Source organism: Bubalus kerabau, chromosome 15 (genome assembly GCF_029407905.1).
Source record: "Bubalus kerabau isolate K-KA32 ecotype Philippines breed swamp buffalo chromosome 15, PCC_UOA_SB_1v2, whole genome shotgun sequence".
NCBI classification, from domain to species: Eukaryota; Metazoa; Chordata; class Mammalia; order Artiodactyla; family Bovidae; genus Bubalus; species Bubalus kerabau.
In genome coordinates this window covers 59,273,555-59,299,256 of record NC_073638.1, presented here as the reverse complement: position 1 = coordinate 59,299,256, position 25,702 = coordinate 59,273,555, and the positions used below count along the sequence as shown (strand labels likewise).

Genomic DNA, 25,702 nt, shown 5'->3' with positions numbered 1-25,702 from the left:
TCAATCACTTGTAGCCCAGAAATGTTTATTGAAATGCATATATTAATACTTGATTTCACTTTAGAACTTTGTCCACTAATTTTAATTTAGCATCGTTTCCCAAAATACTTGCTCACATACATATTAACATGAGTGCTAGCAAAAGAAAAAATCCTTGCCATCATTTTGTACCAAACCTCAATTAGATCTAATCCCATTCATCAGTGTCTCCCTGTCATGAATCCTACTTTGCAGCCTGTGACTCATGTTAGCTAAACACTGCATTCTGCTTTTTACACTAATGTACAGCTCTGTAAATCTTTTAACATTTGCAGTCTTAAGCTTTTGATAAATTAGTTCCTTTGGGTAAAATCATTCAGGACACATGATATGACACATCAAAAGATGACCCCAGAAGGTCTGCCCATTTTTTAAGAGTAGGATTTTTAACTTATTAGTGATAAATTATCTAGTCTCTTTATTTAGAGAAACCATCTGTAGAATATTTCAAAAAGCTGAAAAATAAATATAGACCCCTCCAACCTAAGAAACCACATGAAATTTCCAGTTAGTACTGGTGTTTTAGAGATTTATTTAAACAGAGAGAGAGAATAAAATGATGTTTAATTCAATTTATTTTAAAAACATTTTGAGAAAATTTGATGTAAGAAATAATTATAGTGATATCTAGACTAGTTGCTATTTCTTATCTATCCCCCTTTACAATCTACTCTTCACACTAAAATGATCTTCTTCACAAAGTACAGACCCCTTACTTAGAAGAACCTTTAAAAGCTTACCCAGTCCCATGTCAGGCTAAGGACTCACTTTCCTGTGGCACTTGGTGCCCAACCTTCTCTTAAGCATGCTTTCATTTTCTCGCCTCTACAGTTTGCAGGCTTTTCCCTCAATCTTGAGTCCTACTTCTTCTCCATTCCACATCCTAGTTAATTAAAATCCTTATCCTCATTGAGAGTCTGATTCAGACACTGCCTTCTTTTTCAAATCTTCCCATTAATGAGTCCTGTCCCCTTTGCCTACACACACTGTTACATTCCCATTATATTTTTATTACATTACTAGTATGCACCTATTATTTCTAAACAGTTTGCTTACTGCTGTTTCTTGATTCATCTACATTGAGGTATTATCACTCTAAGAGATAAAAAAAACACCACTTTATTTTTAATTCCCTGATCTACTAAGGCACTAGGATATTATATAAGGTATGAAGAGATGGAGCCAAAGCAAAAACTATGCCCAACTGTATATGTGACTGGTGATGGAAGTAAAATCCAATGCTGTAAAGAGCAATATTGCATAGGAACCTGGAATGTTAGGTCCATGAATCAAGGCAAATGGGAAGTGGTCAAACAGGATATGGCAAGAGTGAACATAGACATTTTAGAAGTTAGTGAACTAAAATGGACTGGAATGGGTGAATTTAACTCAGATTACCATTATATCTACTACTGTGGGCAAGAATCCCTTAGAAGAAATGGAGTAGCCATCATAGTCAACAAGAGTCCAAAATGCAGTACTTGGATGCAATCTCAAAAATGACAGTGTGATCTCTGTTCATTTCCAAGGCAAACCATTCAGTATCACAGTATTCCAAGTCTATGCCCCAACCAGTAATGCTGAAGAAGCTGAAGTTGAACGGTTCTCTGAAGATGTACAAGACCTTCTAGAACTAACACCCAAAAAAGATGTCTTTTTCATTATAGGGGAATGGAATGCAAAAGTAGCAAGTCAAGAGATACCTAGAATAGCAGGCAAACTTGGCCTTGGGAGTACAAACTGAAGCAGGGCAAAGGCTAATAGAGTTTTGCCAAGAGAATGCACGGGTCATAGCAAACACCCTCTTCCAACAACACAAGAGAAGACTCTATGCGTGAACATCACCAGATGGTCAATACTGAAATCAGATTGATTATTTTCTTTGCAGCCAAAGATGGAGAATCTCTATACAGTCGGCAAAAATAAGACCAGGAGCTGACTGTGACTCAGATCATGAACTCCTTATTGCCAAATTCAGATTTAAATTGAAGAAAGTGGAGAAAACCACTAGACCATTCAGGTCTGACCTAAATCAAATCCCTTATGATTATATAGTGGAAGTGACACATAGATTCAAGGGATGAGATCTGATAGAGTGCCTGAAGAACTATGGACAGAGGTTTGTGACATTGTACAGGAGTCAATGATCAAGAGCATGTCCAAGAAAAATAAATGCAAAAGGGCAAAATGGTTGTCTGAGGAGCCCTTACAAATAGCTGTGAAAAGAAGAGAAGTGAAAAGCAAAGGAGAAAAGGAAAGATATACCCATTTGAATGCAGAGTTCCAAAGAATAGCAAGGAGAGATTTAAAAAAAAAAAGCCTTCCTCAGTGATCAATGTAAAGAAATAGAGGAAAGCAACAGAATGGAAAAGACTAGAGAGCTCTTCAAGAATATTAGAGACACCAAGGGAACATTTCATGCAAAGATGAGCACAGTAAAAGACAGAATGGTATGGACCTAACAGAAGTAGAAGATACTAAGAAGAGGTGGCAAGAATACACAGAAGAAATATATAAAAAAGATCTTCATGACCCATATAACCACAATGGTGTGATCACTCACCTAGAGCCAAACATCCTGGAATGCAAACTCAAGTGGGCCTTAGGAAGCACCACTACAAACAAAGCTAGTGGAGGTGATGCAATTCCAGTTGAACTAATTCAAATCCTGAAAGATGATGCTGTGAAAGTGCTGCACTCAGTATGCCAGCAAATTTGGAAAACTCAGCAGTGGCCACAGGACCAGAAAAGGTCGGTTTTCTTTCCAATCCCAAAGAAAGGCAATGCCAAAGAATATTCAAACTACCACACAGTTGCATTCATCTCACACACTAGCAAAGTACTGCTCAAAATTCTCCAAGCCAGGCTTCAACAGAATGTGAACCATGAACTTTCAGATGTTCAAGCTGATTTAGAAAAGGCAGTGGAACCAGAGATCAAATTGCCAACATCCATCGTATCATCGAAAAAGCAAGAGAGTTCCAGAAAATGTCTACTTCTGCTTTATTGACTATGCCAAAGCCTTTGACTGTGTGGATCACAACAAACTGTGTAAAATTCTTAAAGAAATGGGAATACCAGACCACCTTACCTGTCTGTGTGTGTGTGTGTTAGTTGCTCAGTCGTGTCCGACTCTTTGCAGCCCCATAGACCGTAACTCACCAGGCTCGTCCATCCATGGAATTTTCCAGGCAAGAACACCGGAGTGGGTTGCCATCTCCTTCTCCAAAGGAACTATAGAAAGAAAGAAAGTGAAGTCGCTCAGTCGTGTCTGACTCTTTGCGACCCCATGGACTGTAGCCTACCAGGCTCCTCCATCCATGGAATTTTCCAGGCAAGAGTACCGGAGTAAATTGCCATTTCCTTCTCCAGACCACCTTACCTGCCTCCTGAGAAATCTGTAAGCAGGTCAAGAAGCAACAGGTAGAACTGGACATGGAACAAGAGACTGGTTCCAAATTGGGAAAGGAGTATGTCAAGGCTATATATTGTCACTCTGCTTATTTAACTTATATTCAGAGTACATCTTGTGAAATGCCAGGCTGGATGAAGCTCAAGCTGGAATCAAGACTCCCGGGAGAAATATCAGTAATCTCCGATACACAGATTACACCACCCTTATGGCAGAAAGCGAAGAAGAACTAAAGAGCCTCTCCATGAAAGTGAAAGAAGAGAGTGAAAAAGTTGGCTTAAAACTCAACATTCAGAAAACTAAGATCATGACATCTGGTCCCATCACTGCATGCAAATAGATGGGGAAACAATGCAAACAGTGACAGACTTTATTTTTTGAGGCTCCAAAATCACTGCAGATGGTGACTGCAGCCATGAAATTAAAAGATGCTTGCTCCTTGGAAGAAAAATTATGATCAACCTAGACAGCATATTAAAAAGCAGAGACATTACTTTGGCAACAAATGTCTGTCTAGTCAAAGCTATGGTTTTTCCAGTAGTCATGTATGGATGTGAGAGTTGGACTATAAAGAAAGCTGAGTGCCGAAGAATTAATGTTTATGAACTGTGGTGTTGGAGAAGACTCTTGAGAGTCCCTTGAACTGCAAGGTGATCAAACCAGTCAATCCTAAAGGAAATCAGTCCTGAATATTCATTTGAAGGACTGATGCTGAAACTGAAGCTCCAATTTTTTGGCCACATAATGCAAAGAACTAACTCATTGGGAAAGACCCTGATGCTGGGAAAGATTGAAGGCTGTAGGATAAGGGACAGCAGAGCATGAGATAGTTGGATGGCATCACCAACTTGATGGACATGTGTTTGAGCAAGCTGCTTTACCTGGTGATGGACAGGGAAGCCTGGCATGCTGCAGTCCATGGGTTCGCAAAGAACCAGACACAACTGAGTGAACTGAACTGAAATTAACTGGCTTGTCAGTTAGTGGGAGCATATAAGAAGTGGCATATACTAATAAATGGAGTATTTAATCCTAAGGCCTAATTAAGAAAATTTGTTTATAATAATAAGTAAAAAATATACTAAAAATTCTTTTAAAAATAAAAATGTACTGATATTTCTTAAAACTGTTTTTAGAAAGACCAACATGAAACAACTCTGTTTTCTCTTGCTTTCTACTGGAAACATTTTAGAGCCCTAAGCCAAATCTGTGGGATAGCCTTCTTGAAGAAATGAAATATTTGAAAGATTGAAGTAATGAAGCAAACTAGATTGTGCCCACAGGTAGACTTAAATAGCTTAAAGAACAATACAGCCAATTAATGCATTTTTAGATGTTTCTCTTGTGCATGTGTGCTGAGTTGCTTCAGTCATGTCCAACTCTTTGTGACCGCATGGACTGTAGCCTGCCAGGCTCCGCTGTCCATGGGATTCTCCAGGCAAGAACACTGGATTAGGTTGCCATTTCCTTCTCCAGGGGATTTTCCTGACCTAGGGATCAAACCCAAGTTGTTATGTCTCCTGCATTGGCAGGTCGGTTCTTTACCACTAGCACCACCTGGGAAGCTATGTTTCTCTTAAAGTATAAGCAATTTCTCAAATGTCTTTTTGTTATACTTCTTTATGAAACTCAGTTGTATTTCACTGACAAAGTCGAAATATCTAAATTTACTGCTTTTATTGCACTGTCATCAGTTCATCATATTCCTTAAAATTTCAAAAGTTTGGGGGAATGATAGCAAATGACAGATTAATATCTAAATTGTTTTTAGTTCTTTATTAACCACTTAACCAGTTATCAAGTATTTATTCATAATTTCTTCTAACCACTTGGCAAATATAATTTAGTGGGAAGGCAGATTCATTCTAACTTCATAACTGTTTTCATGGTTTTTGTTTTGATAGTAAGCTGTAGATTATATTAATAGCATATTTTATTCTATAAAATGCTATACAAACAACACGAATGTTAATTTACTTGTGTTGTAGTCTAGGTAATATTGTGTTAGAATTCGGACTATTATTGATGAAAATTAGTTTTTTTCACCATCTCATCCACATCTTGCACTTGCAGTTAATTTTAAAAGTCATTTTAATACTTAAAATATTTTTGAAAGGCTTCTAAAACTTGGCAATCACAACAAAATGTTTTTGACTGACTTCCTTTTTAAGTCTCTTTATAGACTTACAGTAAACAAACTTTTTGAAGCGGGAATCTCTAGCCATAATGTAGGAACAGATAAATAGAACACTAAACCAATTTATCCTGAAATGCACATTTTCAATTGTATATAAGATGCCTTAAAGCATTATATAAATATTTTAAGATGTTTCCTAAACTATTAATGGATAAGTATTACAAAGACTAGGATTGGATTCATTAAGCAAAACTTACCCTAGGGTTTAGAAGAAAGGCTCTTCTATATCTTTCATTAGCTCTGATCTATCTCTGATCACTTATAAAAGCCTGGTTAAATTGTATTACATAATCATTTTGAAAGTTATATTATTTAATCATGTAACTTTCATCACCTACCCTTTTCCCTAAACTAGGAGCTGTTGAATAAATCCCTAGCACTGTTTCTGCACTTTTGCTAAATTATCATTTTTAAGAAAAGCGTCATAACTATAAAAACAAAAATCAGGTGCATTATCTTGTTACTTTATTAATATGTGTCTTCAACTATGTTAGGTGTAATAAACCTTAAAAGACCATTTGAATTTCATGAAAACTATGTTAGACCTTTATAAGTAAAGCAATACCAAAGTTATTTTTCAATGAACAGTTTCCCTCCAGGACATTCCCAAATTGTTATTAGACCTAGATGTATTCTAGTTAATCTGAAAACAGTAATAGAAAAATTTTTTTGATTCTTAAAGTGCTGTCCTCTCTGTTTAATCATCTGAATATTTCTCAACAAACCTGTAAAGAAATTAAGTACATCTTACCTTTGTATGGAATCTAAATGTAAAGATAAAGAAAAGGTATAAGAAACATAACTATAACTAGAGATCTTTTGGAGAAGGATATGACAACCCACTCCAGTACTCTTGCCTGGAGAATCCCGTGGACAGAGGAGCCTGGCAGGCGACAGTCCATGGGGTGACAAAGAGACACGACTGAACCGACTTAGCACATGCAGAGATCTTTAGGGTACTTAAAATATATGAAAGCAAAATGATTAAATCCATGTCCTTGTACAAAATATGTCTTTCATTTCTCTAAGAAATAAAACTTTTATTTTTATTTCTACTATTTATATTTCGCTATAAACTTTAAAGTATATTAGAATTACTCACGCAAACATTCAGATTTCATGAATGGATTACCTGTTCCCCAAAGAAAAGGAATTTTCCTTCATCATGGGACTCATGACTTTAAATGCGTTTTACTCATTCTCATCATATTGAATGATTTATTTTTGCTGATTGAGTCACATTTTTATTGGCCTCCTTTACTTTTTTTCCTGACATTATTTTATTGAATTATAGTTGATTTACAGAAGGCAATGGCACCCCACTCTAGTACTCTTGCCTGGAAAATCCCATGGATGGAGGAGCCTGGTAGGCTGCAGTCCATGGGGTCGCTAAGAGTCTGACTCGACTGAGAGTCTTCACTTTCACTTTTCGCTTTCATGCATTGGAGAAAGAAATGGCAACCCACTCCAGTGTTCTTGCCTGGAGAATCCCAGGGACAAGGGGAGACTGGTGGGCTGCCGTCTATGGGGTTGCAGAGGTGGACACGACTGAAGCGACTTAGCAGCAGCAGCAGTTGATTTACAATGCTGTGTTAATTTCTTTTTGTTGTTGTTTTCTACTGTACAGCAGAATGATTCAGTTATATATTATACATTCTTTTTCATATTCTTTATATATTGGCCCTCTTTAAATTCTCCTAGGAAGTTAACTGTCCTTCCTTTCTTTTTGTTAAATGCTGGGGAAAACATGAGTGCGAGAGTGAGATAGTCAGCCAGGGGAGAATGGGGCTTAATAAAGAAAAGATCTTCCCCACCTAAGAATTTTTATCTTGCCCTTCTATTTGATTGCTAGTTCATTTCATGTTATTTCCTTGCATGTTTCAGTTAATTAGACTTTTGAATGTAAAGTTTCATAGCTTTGTCTAGTTTGACCCTACTCTGTCCATAGATTTTGAGTAAAGCTATCCCAGAATAAGCAAGAGACAATTTTGGTCTGTTCTTTCCTTTTACAGCCCCAAAGTCTGACTTTTTCTTTTCATTAAAAGCCTCTGCATGAAGTAATAACCTGTTTACAGTAATACCTATGTAAGTCAACAAGTACTGTAATATTTGTGGAAGTATTACTGTTCACTCCCAATTCTTATTCATCTTTTAACTATTTCTTTTGGTTTTTCATCCTGATTTCTAAATTTCAAATTTATGCTGCTAATTCTTGTTTGTAATTTCCAATTTTAAATATTTCTCTTTTTATTTTAGAAGATAAGGATTTAACTCCTTTACAGTATGTATACATTTCCTCCTCCTTTTTGCCAGAACAGTTTTTCACCTTTTTAAAAATAAATTTTGAGTGTTATCAAGTAAATATCATTCCTTGTTGAGTTAAGAACTGCATAAACTCTTTCTTGTACTGCTTTGCTGTTTCTGTATGTAGTATTTGTTTTTCCCATTCGCTTTCTTGTTGTTCTCCTTTATTCTACAGAAGCACATCCTCCAGTAGATTTGGAGAATGGGTGTATAGGAAGTAAAATTTTTTTAGATCATGGATGTATAGCAATATTTTTATTTTCTGATTGTTTGACTCAGTGTAGAATTCTAGGTTGGAAATAATTTTTCCAAGAACTGTGAACATGTTTCTCCATTGATTTCTAGATTCCAATGTTGCTGTTAACTGTCATGCCATTTTTATTTTTCATACTTTGTGTGAGACTTTTTCTCCCAGGAAAATTTTGGGTTCCTAGGTGTTCTGAAATGTCACAATGCTATACCTTGGTGTTGTTTAAGTCATTATACTAAACAGTTTGTGGGCCTTTTTCTCTGGAAACCTTTATCTTTTAACTCTGGGAAATTTTCACATATTTTAAAGTACATACACATGCTTACATAGATAAACCTCTGTAATATTTTTTTACCTTCTTTCTTTTCTGTCTTTGGAACATTATTATTAATCTGATTTTGGATCTCCTGGATTAATCTTCTAATTCTGTTATCAGTTATCTAGTATTTACCTCTTTTTGTTTGTTTGCTAGTCTTTCTAGGAGATGTCTTCAGCTTTATCTTATAACTTTTATTTTTAGTTTTTTCCTCTCGTTTTAAATTTCTAAGAACTCTGTCTTATAATTCAGTATTTCTTTCCATAGCACTTTGATTTTGTTTCATGATTGTAATAATTTCTCATTTCTCTGAAGACATTAACTATGGTTTCCTAAAATACTTGTCTGTTTCCTTTATTATCTATTCTCAAATATATGGTGACTTTTGATGTATTCTGTGTACATAGGTCTTTCAGCTAATTAGCTTTGATTTATGGCAATGTCTAAAAAATTAGTTAAAAAATTAGTTGAGGGGAACCTGAAAATGTCAATATTTAGGTCTTTTATTGCTATAGTTTATTATCTAAAAAGAACTATTTGATTTCCCATTTAGAGGCTGTATAAGCCCAGCTACCAGTATTTTAGACACATAGGAGAAAAATCTGAGTACATTTCTTGTTCCATAGCTGACTACAACTTTTTTTTTCTTTCATTAATCAAACAAACATTGAAACTGTACTGAAAATAATAGTAGTAACTTCTTTTAACAGTCTCAACATTATGGTTATTGTTGTTATTTGGACATGATGTCATATTCACATAACCATGGATCATAACCATTTCAGGACAATAGAAATGCAGTATACCTACGCTTTTTCTTGGAGAATTAAGTTCCAAGACATGGTCTACAAGTAACAAATTTTTTCAGACTGTAGGGTACCTGCTATCTTCTGTACTTAGTATATGATATAGTAGGCTGGTTCCTTAGATGAAGAGACCCTGGAGAGAAGACATGCTATCTTCCCAAGCAACTGCCAATCTTTTCCATCCCAGTTTTATGAACCTACCTTATAAAAATGCATTTTTAATGTCCCATCAACTCCTGTGTGGCTCCTCCATTGCTGAGGTATTTCATTACCTAACATTGCCTGTTAGAACCTCTTGTTCTGAAAATCCATAACTACACGATTTCTTTTCTTGTTTTAGGGACCCTTTTTAAAGAAATTATAATTTTCCTCCAGGTTTTTTCTTTGTCATTTCCACTATAAGCCCAAGAATTACAGAATCTTCTTAGATAGTATTTTCCCAGGCTGAATCTGTGGTAGCTACAGATGCCTAAGCCTGCTTTTCTGGAAAGTTACTGCACATCTTGTAATGGAAAAGTACAGCAGATCTCTCTTATACACCTAGCATATCCAGTAGTTGTTACAGCCCCTTGCCCAGCACTCTCCAGTCTGCTATACCCACTTCAAGTATTCCTTTACCTAACTAAAAGGGAATGACTATTTATTATATATGTTGAATATATATATTTATATATAGTATATATTATATATAATTTATTATATAATATATAAATTGTATTTATATATTCTAGATATCATATTAAAAGTGAAATTTCACTTGTTTATTGTGTCCTTTAGTCTTCATGAGTAAATGGAGTCATTATATGCTTATAGTTTCAGTGAATTGACTGCTGAATTTTTATTTAAGTCTTTAAATCTTACTTTGATCTGATTAACTTCTGAACATTTCTTAGTAACTAGTCAGTCTAAGCAGTCAATTCAGGACTACTTATCTATTAGATTTCTGCTCCCTTATTATTTTATCTGTACTTAATAATTGAGAGGATAAAAGAAAAGAATCTCCTGGACTTGTATTTTGTACGTGTTGTGTGTCTGTAGCATCTCTTCTTTCAGGTTCAATAAAACAGTGGTATGTGAATCCATTATCAGCCACATCTTCATGTTTCTCCTTCAGGTTATTAATATATCCTATCAAGAGAGCAGAATTATGGCTAAAGATAATGTCTGATCGTATCAACATTTGATACTGGATATATGTTTAGATTATCCCAAAGAACAGGTCAATATTTCTTTGGTGTATTACGATAGTACCCACTTCTCATAGTGTTTATAAGCAGTAGAGCAAATGTGGTCCACTGTCATGGGAATTTGCCCACTGCCGCTCCAGCAGTTATCTCTCTGTAGATCTGGGCAATAAAAATAGTTACTCTAGATAATCCTTATCCCTTGAGATTTCATGGTCCAATGTGTTCTGAATTTTACAATGTTGTTATGAAGCCTGCATGTTCAAATAATACTTAGATGTTCTGCTTTAATAATACCTTTGGTTTCTCTTACAGTTTATCATCAGCCTTGATAAACTGGGTATTCGATAAACTGAAAGCGAGACATTGTTAGAAATATATTCTTTTGGTGATAATTGTGCATTGGGTATTAATGGAATGTGCTCAGTTGTGTCCAGTTCTTTGCAACCCCGTGTACTGTAGCACGCCAGGCTCCTTAATCCATGGGATTTTCCTTACAAGAATACTGGAATGGGTTGCCATTTCCTTCTCCAGGGGATCTTCTCAACCCAGGAATTGAACCTGCATTGCCAAGCAGATTCTTTACCACTGAACCACCTGATGGAATACTGAAAAGCAAATTAGAGCTTAGCCTGTGAATATCATAATGCTAACAGTTGAAGCCTGTAATTCTAGGGCCTTTCCTTGAATCTTAAGTATTTTATAGATGTTATCTAATCCTAGAAAAACCCTGTACATAGAAAGGTAGTATCCCTGTTTTTCTAGGGGGCATTAATACCCATACTGCTCAAGTGAATTGCCCAAGGTCACTCAGTGAGTTGTTGGTAAAACCAGAAATAGAATCCAAGTCTCCTGACTTCCAATTCAGTTCTCCATCCTTGATATAGTTTTCTATCCTCTATATACCCATACGGCCTCTCATGGGAAAAGAAGTTAATCTTCCAGCTATTAATAGCCACCAAATTGGTGGTAGCAGCACAGTGGAGAAAAGTAACTGTCTTTACACTGCAGCATTAGTATAAAAATATCTGGTAATGGAAAATTTGACAAATGTCATGTTAAAGGGAGTGGAAAATTATTTTAAGATCTGGATCTCATTTATCTAGTTCTCAGAAAAGTAAAATTCCTTAGTAGAATAGGGATCATATTTTTCTTCCTGTTTTTAAATTGTATTTCCTAGAGGGTAGTTGTCAACCTAGCCACAGCAGTCTATTGTCAACTAATGTAATAAGAATAATGCATGTACTCTTGCTGATTGTTATAACTGTATTTTTTAACTTGGTTGAAAGTTTGAACTGTTCTGTTGAAATATTTACATAGCACTTTTTTATTCAACTTTCAGTGTAATTTAAGTTATTGTTATATTGTAAAACATACATGACATCAATTGGAAATTTTACTGCCTGATTTGAAAACATGGTGAGAAATACAGATTATAGTTTCTTCCCTTAACAGCACACTCCATGCAGAATTACTTTGTGTCAGGCACCATGAAGTTTACCAGAATGAAATAGGCAAATAAGAAAAAAAAAATTAAGAAATGCAGCATAAGTTCACTGAAGCTGATCAAGTTTATCATTATTTATGTAATCATTATTTTGTACACTAAAAAAAGTGAGAAATCTCTATGTGCTTAAATATTTAATCATGTCTAGTATTGTGGGAATTCACATTTAAGTTCAAACAAAACCATTTGTCTCTAAGTATTAGAGCAAGGGACAAGAATTACCCTACTAAAAATCTTTGTATAGTATGTTTCTGTTTAAAAATTACTAAACATTTTAAATCAGGAAAATGGCATGATCAGAATTATGTTTTAACTAAGGCAAGATTGGTGAAGGTTGGGAAATGCAAGGAAAAGGTAAAAATCTAGTTATTTGGGACTCAGGTGATTGAGAAAGTAGTGGCAAGAGGTTGGTTACTCAGAATAAGAGTGTATAGCCATAAAAAAAAGAATGAAGTAATGCCATTTGCAGCAACATGGATGGACCTTGCAATTATATACTAAGTGAAGTAAATCAGAGGAAGACAAATAATATATGCTATCACTTGAATGTTGAATATAAAAAACAATACGTATTTATAATTGTTATATCTTCTTGGATTGAGGCCTTGATCATTACATAGTGTTCTTCCTTGTCTCTTGTAATGATTGTTTATTTTAAAGTCTATTTTATCTGATACAAGTATTGCTACTCCTGCTTTCTTTTGATTTCTATTTGCATGGAATATCTTGTTCCAGCCTTTCACTTTCAGTTTGTATGTGTCCCTAGGTCTGAAGTGAGTCTCTTGTAGACAGCATATTTAAGGGTCTTATTTTTTTTTTCCCTTGCTGATGTTTCTTTTTTTATTTTATTTTTTTTATTTTTTTATTTTTTTTTAACTTTACAATATTGTATTGGTTTTGCCATGTATCAACATGAATCCACCACAGGTATACACATGTTCCCCATCCTGAACCCTCCTCCCTCCTCCCTCCCCGTACCATCCCTCTGGGTCATCCCAGTGCTTATTTTTGTATACAATCAGCCAGTCTATGTCTTTTGGTTGGAGCATTTAACCCATTTACACTTAAGGTAGCTGTTGTTAAGGATGGCTCAGTGGGTAAAGAATCAGCCTGCAGTGCAGGAAATTCAGGAGACGCAGGTTCAGTCCCTGGGTTGGGAAGAGCCCCTGGAGGAGGGCATGGCAGCTCATTCCAGTATTCTTGCCTCGAGAATCCTATGGACAGAGGAGCTGGATGAGCTACAGTTCATTAAGCTGCAAAGAGTCTGACACAGCCGAAGCAACTGAGTGCACACACGTGATCCTGTTACCAAAATCTTTATTGTTTTGGGTTTGTTTTTATAAGACTTTTCTTTCTCTTGTGTTTCCTATCTAGAGAAGTTCCTCTTGCATTTGTAACTCTGGATTGGTGATGCTGAATTCTCTTACTTTTTGCTTTATCTATAAAGCTTTTGATTTCTCCATCAAACCTGAATGAGATCCTTGCTGGGTAGAGTAATCTTAGTTATAAGTTTTTTCCTTTCATCACTTTATAGTATATCCTGCCATTCATTCCCTTCTGACCTGCACTTTCTGCTGAAAGATCAGCTGTTAGCCTTATGGGGGTTCCCTTGTATGTTATTTTTTGCTTTGCCCTTGCTGCCTTTAATCTTTGTGTTTAATTTTTGTTAGTTTGATTATTATGTGTCTTGGCATATTTTTTTATGGGTATATCCTGCTTGGGACTGTCTGGGCTTCCTAGACTTGGATGGCTATTTCCTTTCCCATGTTAGGGAATTTTTCTACTATAATCTCTTCAGATATGTTCTCATAACCTTTCTTGTTCTTTTCTTCTCTGGGACCCCTGTATTTCGAATGTTGGTCCACCTAATGTTGTCCTAGAGGTCCTTAAGACTGTCTTCATTTCTTTTCATTCTTTTTTCTTTATTCTATTCTGCTTTAGTTATTTCCACCATTCTGTCTTCCAGTTCACTTATCTGTTCTTCACCCTCAGTTATTCTGCTATTGGTTCCCTCAAATATATTTTTTATTTCCGTTATTGTGTTGTTCATTGCTGATTGTCCAGAACAGAAACAGGTTCACAGACATAGAAAAAAAACCTTATGGAATTAGGAGGTCAAGTACTGATCCTCAGAGAAATGTATACATTTACTGGAGTTTGTTGTCATAATTGCCCAGTATCTCAAGATAGCTGTATTTATAAATTCATATTGATATTGCTATTTAGTATTTATTTTCTGTTTTAGAATTGCTTTATAATGAGTTTATTGACATTATTAGCAATAGCTTTTTTCTTTCCAACTTATTTTCTTTTAAATTTTTATTAATTTAACATAAAATATGCTTATTATTAGGGTTTCTTTCTTCTTTTAACTGATAAGGTTATTAGAAAACTATTTAGGCAACATTATTGAGCTTCTTTTTAATTTTGTTGAACAGGCACATCTCCAGGTGAATCTAATCTGCTTAAAATTCCTTCACAAAAAAGAACCCGAAGAAAATTAATGCCTTCTCCCTTGAACATAAAACATACCCAAACGTCTGTAGAGTCTGAAAATACGCAGCTTAATGATTCCCTCAGCAAAGAGCTTCAGCCCATTGTGTATACTCCAGAAAATTGTAGAAAAACTTATCAAAATCCATCTACAGGGACCTTATTAAAACCATCACATACTACCAGTTTTCAGACCATCAGCTCAAATATAAACAGTGATAATTCTTTGAAAATGTTGTGTGAAGTAGATATCCCTCTCAGCATGAGAAAAGAACATGGACAGGAGGATTTAAAGTCTACATTTCTTATATGTGAAGATACCAGGAGCTTGGAAAGTGAACTACCTGAACAAGAATCCCTACCAAACAATAACATATTGCAAAGGTACAAAGGAGTATTTGCCAGTTCTTCTTTATTTGTATAGCCTTTAAACTATTGGCTCTCTTTTTGCTCTGTAGCTATATTTAAGATCTATTTCATAGATGAAGTATGCTATCTTGATTACAAAAGTCAGTGTTTTACCTTCATTAAATCTCATTTGTCTTTCTAAGTATTAATCCACTAACAATACTGTGAAGTCTTTAATTTTGAAGCTTAAGTTGATTGGCCCTCATTAGGCTAGAGGAAACCTTAAGATATATTTATTTTGTTCTTCATACTTCAGCATTAGATGTTATAAGCTATCAATGGTGGATTATCAAGTGTTTATTATTATTCATTAATATCTTCACTAAAAGAAATACCACAGTTTCTATTGATATTAACAAGCCTCTCAGCTTGCTCTGAAATAGTCATAAATATAAGGTATGGTTGACTACATGTCATCCAAGCAAAAACATATCCTTCTCACTTAATCTGTATATTCACAGTTAATCTAACTATGGGAAGAATGATACCTTCACTTTTCTATGCTGTGGGGGTGCGGAAATCTCTTGATGTCCATCTGTGGTATAAAAAAAGAGAAAAGAAAACCTCAGACAATCAAGGAAAGGTTATAGTATTGAACAGTGTTTTCCTTTATCAGTTAATGCAAGGTGCTGTTCAAATTATGGGAGTATATGCCCCAGTTTTTCTCCATAGTACAAATCAAAATTACTCTGTTTTTCATTATTTAATATACAGGCTTGCCCCTTCTTCAATCTCAACCAAACAGCCTCTGCCTATACCAAGCATAGTACCATCCTACATGGCAATGACTGCTGCCGCCAAAAGGAAACGGAAACTAATAAGGTACATTAAATATAAACTGTTTTGATCTTTGTGTGTATGTAAGATCACCTTTATACATTGTTTCGTACAGCTCTTTTTATTAAAATTAGACTGTCAATTCACATGTGAGCATACATATAATAAGTTGCTCTGAATGTGGCACTACTTTTATATTATCAAAGATCTTGATAAAGCCCAAATATTTCACTTGATATTTGCATAAGATATTCCATATTTCAGATTATTTAAAATAAATTTAAATGTCTTCTGGCCTTCAAAAAAGTTATTTAATTTTAAGTTTTTTCTGTTCACAACTTTTACTCATTTGGTATTTTTCCCTTTAGACATGATTGAATTTCTTCAGTCCTAAAATTATACTGTTTTAATGGATTTTGATATCTGGTTAAAATGTGATAAGTGAATAAACTTTTGTTTCTGGCTATGACATTGTAGCTCATATCAGACCTGGCTTTCCATCAGGAGCAATTATAAAAGCTAATGAAATTCAACCAGTAGCTGCTTGAAAGGCCTAGGGAACAACCAACACAGCCAGGACTTGGGAGTCTAAGATCCCAGAAAAATGGAAAACAACTTGTGGAGAACTAGACTTTCTCTGCCTCTTTTTTCCATTTAGCATTTGCATCAGACTCCTCAATTCATGGCATCAAATACAGAGTCAAGCAGAGAATGGAAGCCTAGTGCTGTCAGCACCTCACTGAGCTCGGGAAGCAAAATCCTCCTGTGTAGCTTTTGCCTACAGCATATTCGCCAGTTTCTAAACTCCATGGAATAAAAGACCAAGAAACCAAGCTAAAAGTGGCTACCAAGAGGCTAAAGTAATAAGCAAGGTTTTGATCTTCTCATGGGGCCAGGATACAAAAATTACTGTTTAGGGATCATCATGAGAAGAAGCCCCATTAAACACCCAGGGTGTTATTTGAAATCTTTGAAGGCCTATGCTTTAGGTAGGAGTAGGGGAAACTGGAAATAGACTAGTTCTTGAAAACCTGAAACAGATATAGACCAGTTGAATTCCTTCTCTGCCCACTTGCCAGAAGAAAATTAAATCATCTCTGAAGAATATATGATCTCCAGCCTCTCCAGTTTTTCATATGCAGTGTTTACCACTTAAGCAAAAGTTACCAAATATGCCAGGAGACAGGACAAAATGACTGAAAATCAAGAGAAAAAAAACAGAGAAGCAGTAATGAAGATACTGAAATTATCAGATAGGGACTTAAATTTAGTTGTGATTAAGTTCAATAAAATAGATGATAATTTCCCAGAGAACTGGATTCTATTAAAATGAATCAAATGGATATTCTAGAGCTGAAAAATAGAATTTACTGAAATTGCAACTCAATCAATTTAACAAATTAGGTATGACAGAAGAAAGTTTAGTGAACTTTCATTAAAGAAAGATAGGTTTCATTAAAGAAGATGGGTTAATAAAAAAAAATCCAAACTAATGTACAAAAGGATAAAAAGATTAAAATACAGAGAAGAGCAAAAAAGAGGTCTGTGGTACACAAATCTAGCATGTATGCATTTTGAGTCCCAGAAAGAAATGAGGAAAAAAAAAAATGTAAAAACAAAGAAACAAAAAAAAACAGTATTTGAGATGATGCTGGCTAATAATTTTCCAAAACTGACCAAAGATAAGAGAACACAGGCTCAAGAACCACCGCACACTGCAAGCAGCATTAATACAAAGCAACATATGCAGGTAAACAGCAGTAAAACAGCTAAAAATTAAAGACGGGAAAATATCTTAAATATATTGTTATATGACATGAAGTTCATTATATATTCTTTTTTTTTTTTTAAACTTTACATAATTGTATTAGTTTTGCCAAATATCAAAATGAATCCGCCACAGGTATACATGTGTTCCCCATCCTGAACCCTCCTCCCTCCTCCCTCCCCATACCATCCCTCTGGGTCGTCCCAGTGCACCAGCCCCAAGCATCCAGTATCGTGCATCGAACCTGGACTGGCAACTCATTTCATACATGATATTTTACATGTTTCAATGCCATTCTCCCAAATCTTCCCACCCTCTCCCTCTCCCATAGAGTCCATAAGACTGTTCTATACATCAGTGTCTCTTTTGCTGTCTCATACACAGGGTTATTGTTACCATCTTTCTAAATTCCATATATATGCGTTAGTATACTGTATTGGTGTTTCTCTTTCTGGCTTACTTCACTCTGTATAATAGGCTCCAGTTTCATCCACCTCATTAGAACTGATTCAAATGTATTCTTTTTAATGGCTGAATAATACTCCATTGTGTATATGTACCATAGCTTTCTTATCCATTCATCTGCTGATGGACATCTAGGTTGCGTCCATGTCCTGGCTATATATATTCTTTATATCCTATAACACTGAATTCAGTGAAAAGATATAGTGAATAGTTAAATTGTAAAATGGATCTGATTTGCTTTAACTCTTTTTCTTTAGTATGTGATTATGGAGAGAAGAGTATATGATCTTAAGATAACTCTTTTTTTTAAGTTTCCTGTTTTCCACTGTGGACCTGTTATCATCTGGGCTAATGTTAACAAATTTACAAATAGCCTATTTATTTGTGCCACATAGAGTGTGATCTCATAGTTGCATCCAACATCTGTTCTTTCTTCTCCAGAGTACAATAGAGTCTTGGAATGTTTATGTTTAAATTTCATGGATTGATTTTTCCTGAATGTCTCTGATTATCCATGACAGTTACAATCTTGTATTTTGCTATGTCACTAATTTTAATTGTGCAATTTGTTATATATAGGAATCAATCATTTACTGAGCCTAGCTAACCACCATCATCTGTTTTATCCATCTTCTCACTAATTTTTATTATGTCAGTCATGTTATTCTTTTCATTAATTAGTGCTGGAGACTTTTCTTGTTCTTCACTGGTAACATGCCCTGCTGTTTTAACTCAAATCTAACAAAAGTTTATAGCTAAGAATAACTTAAATGCAAACATAGACATTATCAAAATGAAATGAATTTTCAAGAAATATCCAGGTATATAAATTGTGTATTTGGAGTGGGTTTAGATAAATTAAAGGGCTTCCACACAAACGTCTAATATTGTGAAATAATATTAAAGGACAAATAAAGTAAGATTTCTCATAGCCTATTAATTGCTCTGTTACATTCCCTCTGGTACCAATAATTAGATCCTGCCATTAACTAAGGTTAAAAGAGATTAATGCTAGAAATGTACATAATTACTTTTTTTAAAAATCTTCCTTTCCCCCTATTAAACCTACATGAGCTTGAGAGTAATAAACTCTGGTATTTTCCACTTAGCAATTTTATGTACATATTTAGATATGTGTGTATATCATTATGGTTTTTAAAAATAAAGAATGGCTCCATGTATATAGTTGTTTATTTATCTGTTTTTTCAGTTTTTCTCTCAAAAAAAAAAAAAACACAAAACATTATCATCCAGAAGCACTGGATATTCCAAAAACCTACCAGACTGAATTTTTTAGTACTACTTAAATTGAGAATATCAGATATGTAACAATTTCAATTTCTGTAATCATTCTAACAGACTATTTTAACTAACTGAATCAATTTGCCAAATATACAAATAAAATACATATGTAAATTTTTACTTATAAATTTTATTTATTAATTTGAGGTTTTGTTTGCTTTATGTCTGGTTGGTTGCTTGGTTTTTTGTTTGTTCCACCGTCTTTCTTGGCACTCAAAAATGGTCTCACATGTGCATACATTTTTGGTTTTGAAAAAAGTCGGTGATTACAATTAGAAATTATTTCAGCTGAAAGAATATGAGATGCATTACATTTATTAAGCAGAAATATTCTACCTATGTACAGAAATAAAGGGCTAATCTTTTATTAATAGTTATGGAAATATATTTGGCACACAACTAGAATATTCTCTAGGTTTCTTCTCAAGATAGTCTTTAAAATAATTTGAATTTGTACCCATAAAAATTTTAGGTCTTTTTATCTTATGATCTAAAATAAATCTTACAAAAATTCATAACAAATATTTCATTAGTTGACTAAATCCTAAAAATACTTAAATATTTTGCTTTTATATAAATATATAACTTATTTTATTAGGCTTTGATTTCATTCCTAGAAATGTGAGTTTTACTCAAGTAAAACCCTGATTTTCAAGTGAAAACAAAAGGTCTAGAACTAGCCAAAGTGAAAAATCATACCATAAAATCATTAATACAACTTTAACATAAATCGTTTGGAAAAACAAACCTTGTCAAAAGTAACCAATGACACTGATCTTTATACTTGAAGAAATAAAAATCACCAAATGACCAAAAAAGAATTTGATTTTATAAATGTATATGTTTTAATATATTTTATATATATATAAAATCAAAAATGTGTGCTTTAGTATCCAAAATGGATTTATAGTAATTTAGTTTATTTGGCACCATTTAGGAATAGAAAATTTCTACAACTGAATTTAGTTTGATAACACAGGTACTTCTCTATAACCATTTTGGGAAGGCGTTATTTGCATTATTGAACAGAGTTGGTAAATCACCATTATGAACACCATGATCATTTCTCTTACAGGCTCTAAAAAATTTAGATACACAGGCTGACTTATTTTTCCAGCATTCACTGAGTTTATACCTATTTTTCTTTACTAGCATATTAATGGAGAAGGCAATGGCACCCCACTCCAGTACTCTTGCCTGGAAAATCCCATGGACGGAGGAGCCTGGTAGGCTGCAGTCCATGGGGTCGCTAGGAGTCGGACACGACTGAGTGACTTCACTTTCACTTTTCACTTTCATGCACTGGAGAAGGAAATGGCAAGCCACTCCAGTGTTCTTGCCTGGAGAATCCCAGGGACAGGGGAGCCTGGTGGGCTGCCATCTCTGGGGTCGCACAGAGTCGGACACGACTGAAGCGACTTAGCAGCAGCAGCATATTAAATTGCCATTTCTGACTACTTTGAATGACCATATAACTAACCCATATTCTGCTGTTCCACAGACATAAACCCATATCACTTTCCCACATGGTTAGGATTCCTAGAACAAGTTGTTGCCATAAGGAAAAGTCTCTAATTGTTAATCCAACAGACAATCAAATTAGTATAAACTTGTAAAATGGTATAGAATATCTTGACTTTCAAGAAATTTTCCTAAAATTAGCTTATTTGAATCAGTGTAGAAAGAGATCTTCCACTTTGATCTTCAACACTGCCTGCTGAAACTTGACCTCTGTAGGACTGGGAAGGGTTGGATCACTGTTTTTCAGGGCCCAGATTAAACTCATCCCATCCACAGAATCTTCCCTTTTTCTTTCTTCTTCTGAACTCAGGAATCTACAGCATTGAAAACCTGCCAGACTCTTTTTTACTCTGTCTTGTATTATTTTATGTGTCTTATTTTTCCCCCACCCCACCATATATCTATTATGTAAATTTTCAGGACATGGGTTGTTTGTGCCCTACTCACTTGTGTATTTTGTGACATGAAGCCACAGTAGGTGCTCAGTAATTTGTCAACTCAAATTGAGATAGAAATTTGATCCATTAATAGCATGAGACCAATATCATTCTTTTCATTTCCGCTTTGTATAATTGCAATAATCAGAGAGAGATACTCAGTTATTATCATGCTTTGATTTAGAAACAAGGTTTCCAAACAATCTCACTTGTTTATATTCCCCAGATTAGAGGTATTATAATCTGAGCTTAGTGTTTCACCTCTTGGAGTGAGCTCCTTATCTCTACACTTTGAATAACAGTGTTTGCATGCAGTTCAACACAGCACCCTGAAATGTTAAATTCTGTTAAAGAATTGTGACATACACCTCTAATCATAATCTCTGATTTGAATACACATTAAAAACGCACAGCCAAATTCTCCTATGGGCCAAAAATTTACTTAGTATCTCCAGTTACTTCTATGGGATTTTACAACATAATATTTAGTATCTCACTTTTTCTTTAATCGTAATTGAACATAGAATTTGTATTTGAACTTAGAGATATAAAAGAATGCTTTACTAAAATAAAAAAAAATTTTCCCCCAAAGCTGTGCAGCAAATACTTCATTAACTGCTGAGTTAAATTCTGGATCGGCCAAGCGTGTTCATCAAGATAATTCAAGTGATAAGCACTTACAAGAAAACAAACCAACTATGGGTATGTCTCAGCTCTTATTCTGATATTTAATAAATGATTAACTAACATGTATAAACTTCACATATTTTACAGTGCTTTCATAAGAATCTCCTTTTATATACTCATCACCTTTATTACATAGTGAGTGGTTATCCCTGATATAGATAAGAAAACTTAAGACACAAAATAGAAAACACACTTACCCAAGACCACAGAGAGATTTCTTGATGGAGCCAGAACTCAGAACTGGGTCTCCTGACTCTACATTCTGTGCCCTTTTGGTTATACAAACTGCCTTATATTGCAGAAGGGTGGGTAGATAATTTAAATAATATTTGATATAATTAGCTATATTACTTAATAGGTTTACAGATAAACTATATCTGTAAATGTATCTGAAATTTTTTCTCTTTGCGTATTATTTTTAGTAATTTGGCCTCTGATTCATTTGTGCAGTTATTGGGAGATTCAAGTCTATATCTGGTTGTAATCATATTTTAACTCCTGTTAGCAAGTTGCAAAGAATGCTGATGGCAGTGACTGTGCTTGTGTTATGCTCAGTTGTGTCCAACTCATTGCAACCACGTCTGGTGACAACATTCCCTCAGTTGCTTACGGAGGTGACATGAGTCCATAGTAACAAAGCATCTTCATGAAACTAGAGTATATAGTGCCCGTCAGTTCCTAGGCCTTTGTGTCCCAACCTGTTTTTCTGACATTATAGTTCCTAAGACTTCAATTAGGAAGTATTTATTTACTACACTCTCACTATGTGCTAGGTTTTGTGATAAATATAGAGATCATTAAGACTCGGTTTGGTTCTTCCCTAAAGGAACTTATGACTATAGTACTTGGAATTTTTAAAAGGAGTTCATGAGATAGTGATTATACTGAGAATAACATGAAAACTATTATTCCCTTTTTTCCTGTCAATGCTTTTTCATTAGAGTAATATAAAATTTCTCAATAGCTTTGTCAGGCTGCATTGATAAATCATTATTTCTTGTGGTGGCCACAAGAAGTTCCTTAAGTTCAATGGAAATGTCTTTCATGCATATTTAAAAATCAGTGAAGTCCTGAAAAGAAAAATTTACTATGATTATTTGATTTAGCATGCCATATTTAGTAATGTTTAGTAGTCTGTATATGCAGGTGGTGTAGATATGTATAGTCCCTTTGGTCTCCTGAAAAAATTCTCCAGGAAGTCATAATTCTACAACTAAATAATAAATTTATGATAATTGTCAAATAATAGGGATCTGGGTTTCCTAATATGCTTATTTTCTAAGAATACTATAAAATGCATCAAGTATCTTATGCGTAAAGAGAGATGAGAGAACAGTAGGAAAGAACTAAACTACAGTACTTGCCAAAGGGGGAATAATTATGTCTTATTAAGAATAACAGAGCCCTTAGTAAAGGGTATTAAAGTGAAGGTCCCTGGTAGCTCAGATGGTAAAGAATCTGCCTACAATACTGGAGACCCAGGTTCAATCCCTGGATCAGGAATATTCCCTGAAAAAGGGAATGGCAACCCACTTCAGTATTCTTGCCTGGAAAACCCCATGGGCAGAGGAGCCTGGCAGGCTACAGTCCATGGGGTTGCAGAGTCAGACATGACTGAGCAACTAACACAACTTCCAGTGGTTTATGTGGGCTTCCCAGGTAATGCTAGCGGTAAAGAATCCACCTGCTAATGCAGGTAACCCAGGTTCCATCCCCTAGTCGAGAAGATTCCCTGGAATAGGAAGTGGCAACCCACTTCAGTATTCTTGCCTGGAAAATTCCATGGACAGAGGAGCCTAGTGGGCTACAGTCCATGGGATCACAAAGAGTTGGACGTGACTGAGCACACCCACACATACTGAATGGTTTATGTCCATTAGGATATCCAAGAGAAAATGCCCAAATACACATTAGGAATTACTAGAGAAGTAAGAGATAACCAGGGCTGCCTTCCTTAGAATCTATGCAACTGACTTCTCCAACTAACAGTGTACCAAGAGAAAAAAAAAAAAAGAGAGAAGCATCAGTGAAAATGACCTTAACTCTGTTTACTGAGCATTTAGAGAAACAAGAAGTGTCGAGAGAATATGTGCTCCTAAAACTAAAATCTAATGTGACCAAGAAAATGACTGAGTGATTAGTCAGACCCATAAAGAAGTCGGTGCCCTCCAGTTGTAACAACACTACATTGGGTAGAAAATCATTGTGAACACTGGTACAGAGCCAGAAGAGGGGCATAGAGAAATGGAACCCATTTGTGAGACAGCAGTGGTGGGATCAGGATCAGCACATTAAGAAGAGCTGATTCCAATGATACTTCTAAATTGGAAAAATACAGAAGTTTCAAAGTCCTAGGGAAGTAATCCAAAGAATGAAAAAAAACTTGATGGTGCACAAAAGAAGGGAAACAGTGCTCATAGAAGTAGTCTCTCCTAGTTCAAAAAGAACAGAAGTAAATGTGAGAGTTTTTTCACTGACTTCACTTGCTGGCTTTGGGGAATGGGCGGGGCATACATTACCTCTGCACTAAAACTTCGGTTTATAATATAGAGAAATGTATTTCTACTTTCAAGCCAAAGTATTAATGTTCCTTTGTTGGTGTTATATTTTAAATCATTAATTACCAACTGTAAAGTTTAGTGAAATGGCGAAAATTCTTTTTGAATTATACTTTTACAATATTTCTATATCTCTCTATTTCTTCTCTAGACTATAAAAGAAACATCCATAAAATAAGGCCGAACATGGTTAGAAAGTTTGGAAGAAGTATTTCAAAAGGAAACCTAAGATAAGCCTCTTCGAAATCAAGGGGGAAAAAATCAAGGAGTCTGCTTTTAAAAGAGTTTTTTGCCAGGACCTTTTCAGGAACTTGTTTAAAGTCTTTGAAAGAAGACCATCTTAAAAACTAGGTTTACTCAAATACCTTTAGCAAGAAGAAAATGAAATTCCTTTTGTTTTGTGCTTTTGTATTCTAAGCAAATATAAAATTTCAAGAAAAAGGTATGTTTTGCATTTGTAAAATATTTGCTCCCCTTTAAAATTCCTGAGTCAGTGTGGTGGCAGCTTAGTTTTACTATGCTTCAAGTTGATTAGAACATTTTAGAAAATAGTAGAGTTAAATTTCCCTTACTGGTTTTTTAAAATGAGAATTTAGAAGTGATAAAATTATGACCCAGGATTTATTTGGTCCAACATTGTTTTAATCATATATCTGACCTTTCTTTCCAAACATATTTAGATGTACAAATGTACATATATGTGCCGATAAAGCTGTTGTAAATATTATTTAAATAGTGTTCATTAATAAAATACTAATATTGTTTCTTGCTACTTGATATATTAAATATGTAAACTTGATTGTGCCTGCTTTTCTGTCTCATGACTGACTACCCTTTGCATGCATGTGTGCATGAGTGGTTTGCATGCCCTTCTCTTGGGGATCTTCCCGACCCCTTACACACATTAAACTACTACTTTTCATAAACTGTCAATTTTGTGTATTTGTATTTCAAATTAGTTTAAGATAAGTGGCACTAGAACCAAGTCTGAGAATAATCTATAGGTTTCTTAATGAGAACATGTTTTAATCATTTTTTCTCTGATAGGAAGTACATGGAGCTGCAAGTTAATCTTATGTCCTTTTTCACCTGCCTTGTTTGGCCTTTTTATCTTCTGATTACAAGTATTTGGTTAAATGCACTTTTAATTTCATATGTCTTAGGAACTGTCCCATCTAAGCAAACAGCCATTTAACAATCAGCTGCATATTTTAGGCCTTTTAGTTGTTGATCATGTTTTTCAAATCAAAATCTAATTGGGAGAGTGTGAG

At 34.8% G+C, this 25,702-nt stretch overlaps 1 protein-coding gene across 2 annotated transcripts in view; it reads left to right on the top strand.

The window, feature by feature from the left end:
• KIF18A (kinesin family member 18A) overlaps positions 1 to 25,364 on the top strand; it is an 85,026-nt gene extending 59,662 nt beyond the window's left edge. The window contains exons 14-17 of one of the 2 annotated variants that reach the window (XM_055549180.1): positions 14,454 to 14,892; positions 15,631 to 15,738; positions 21,779 to 21,888; positions 24,583 to 25,364. In XM_055549180.1, the coding sequence (XP_055405155.1) occupies positions 14,454 to 14,892; positions 15,631 to 15,738; positions 21,779 to 21,888; positions 24,583 to 24,665 (740 nt within the window). In that variant the 3' untranslated portion in view covers positions 24,666 to 25,364. Of the gene's footprint in view, positions 1 to 14,453; positions 14,893 to 15,630; positions 15,739 to 16,351; positions 19,108 to 21,778; positions 21,889 to 24,582 lie in introns of those variants that run through there. The other variant, XM_055549181.1, reaches the window with a different exon arrangement.
• The last annotated feature ends 338 nt before the right edge of the window (positions 25,365 to 25,702 follow it).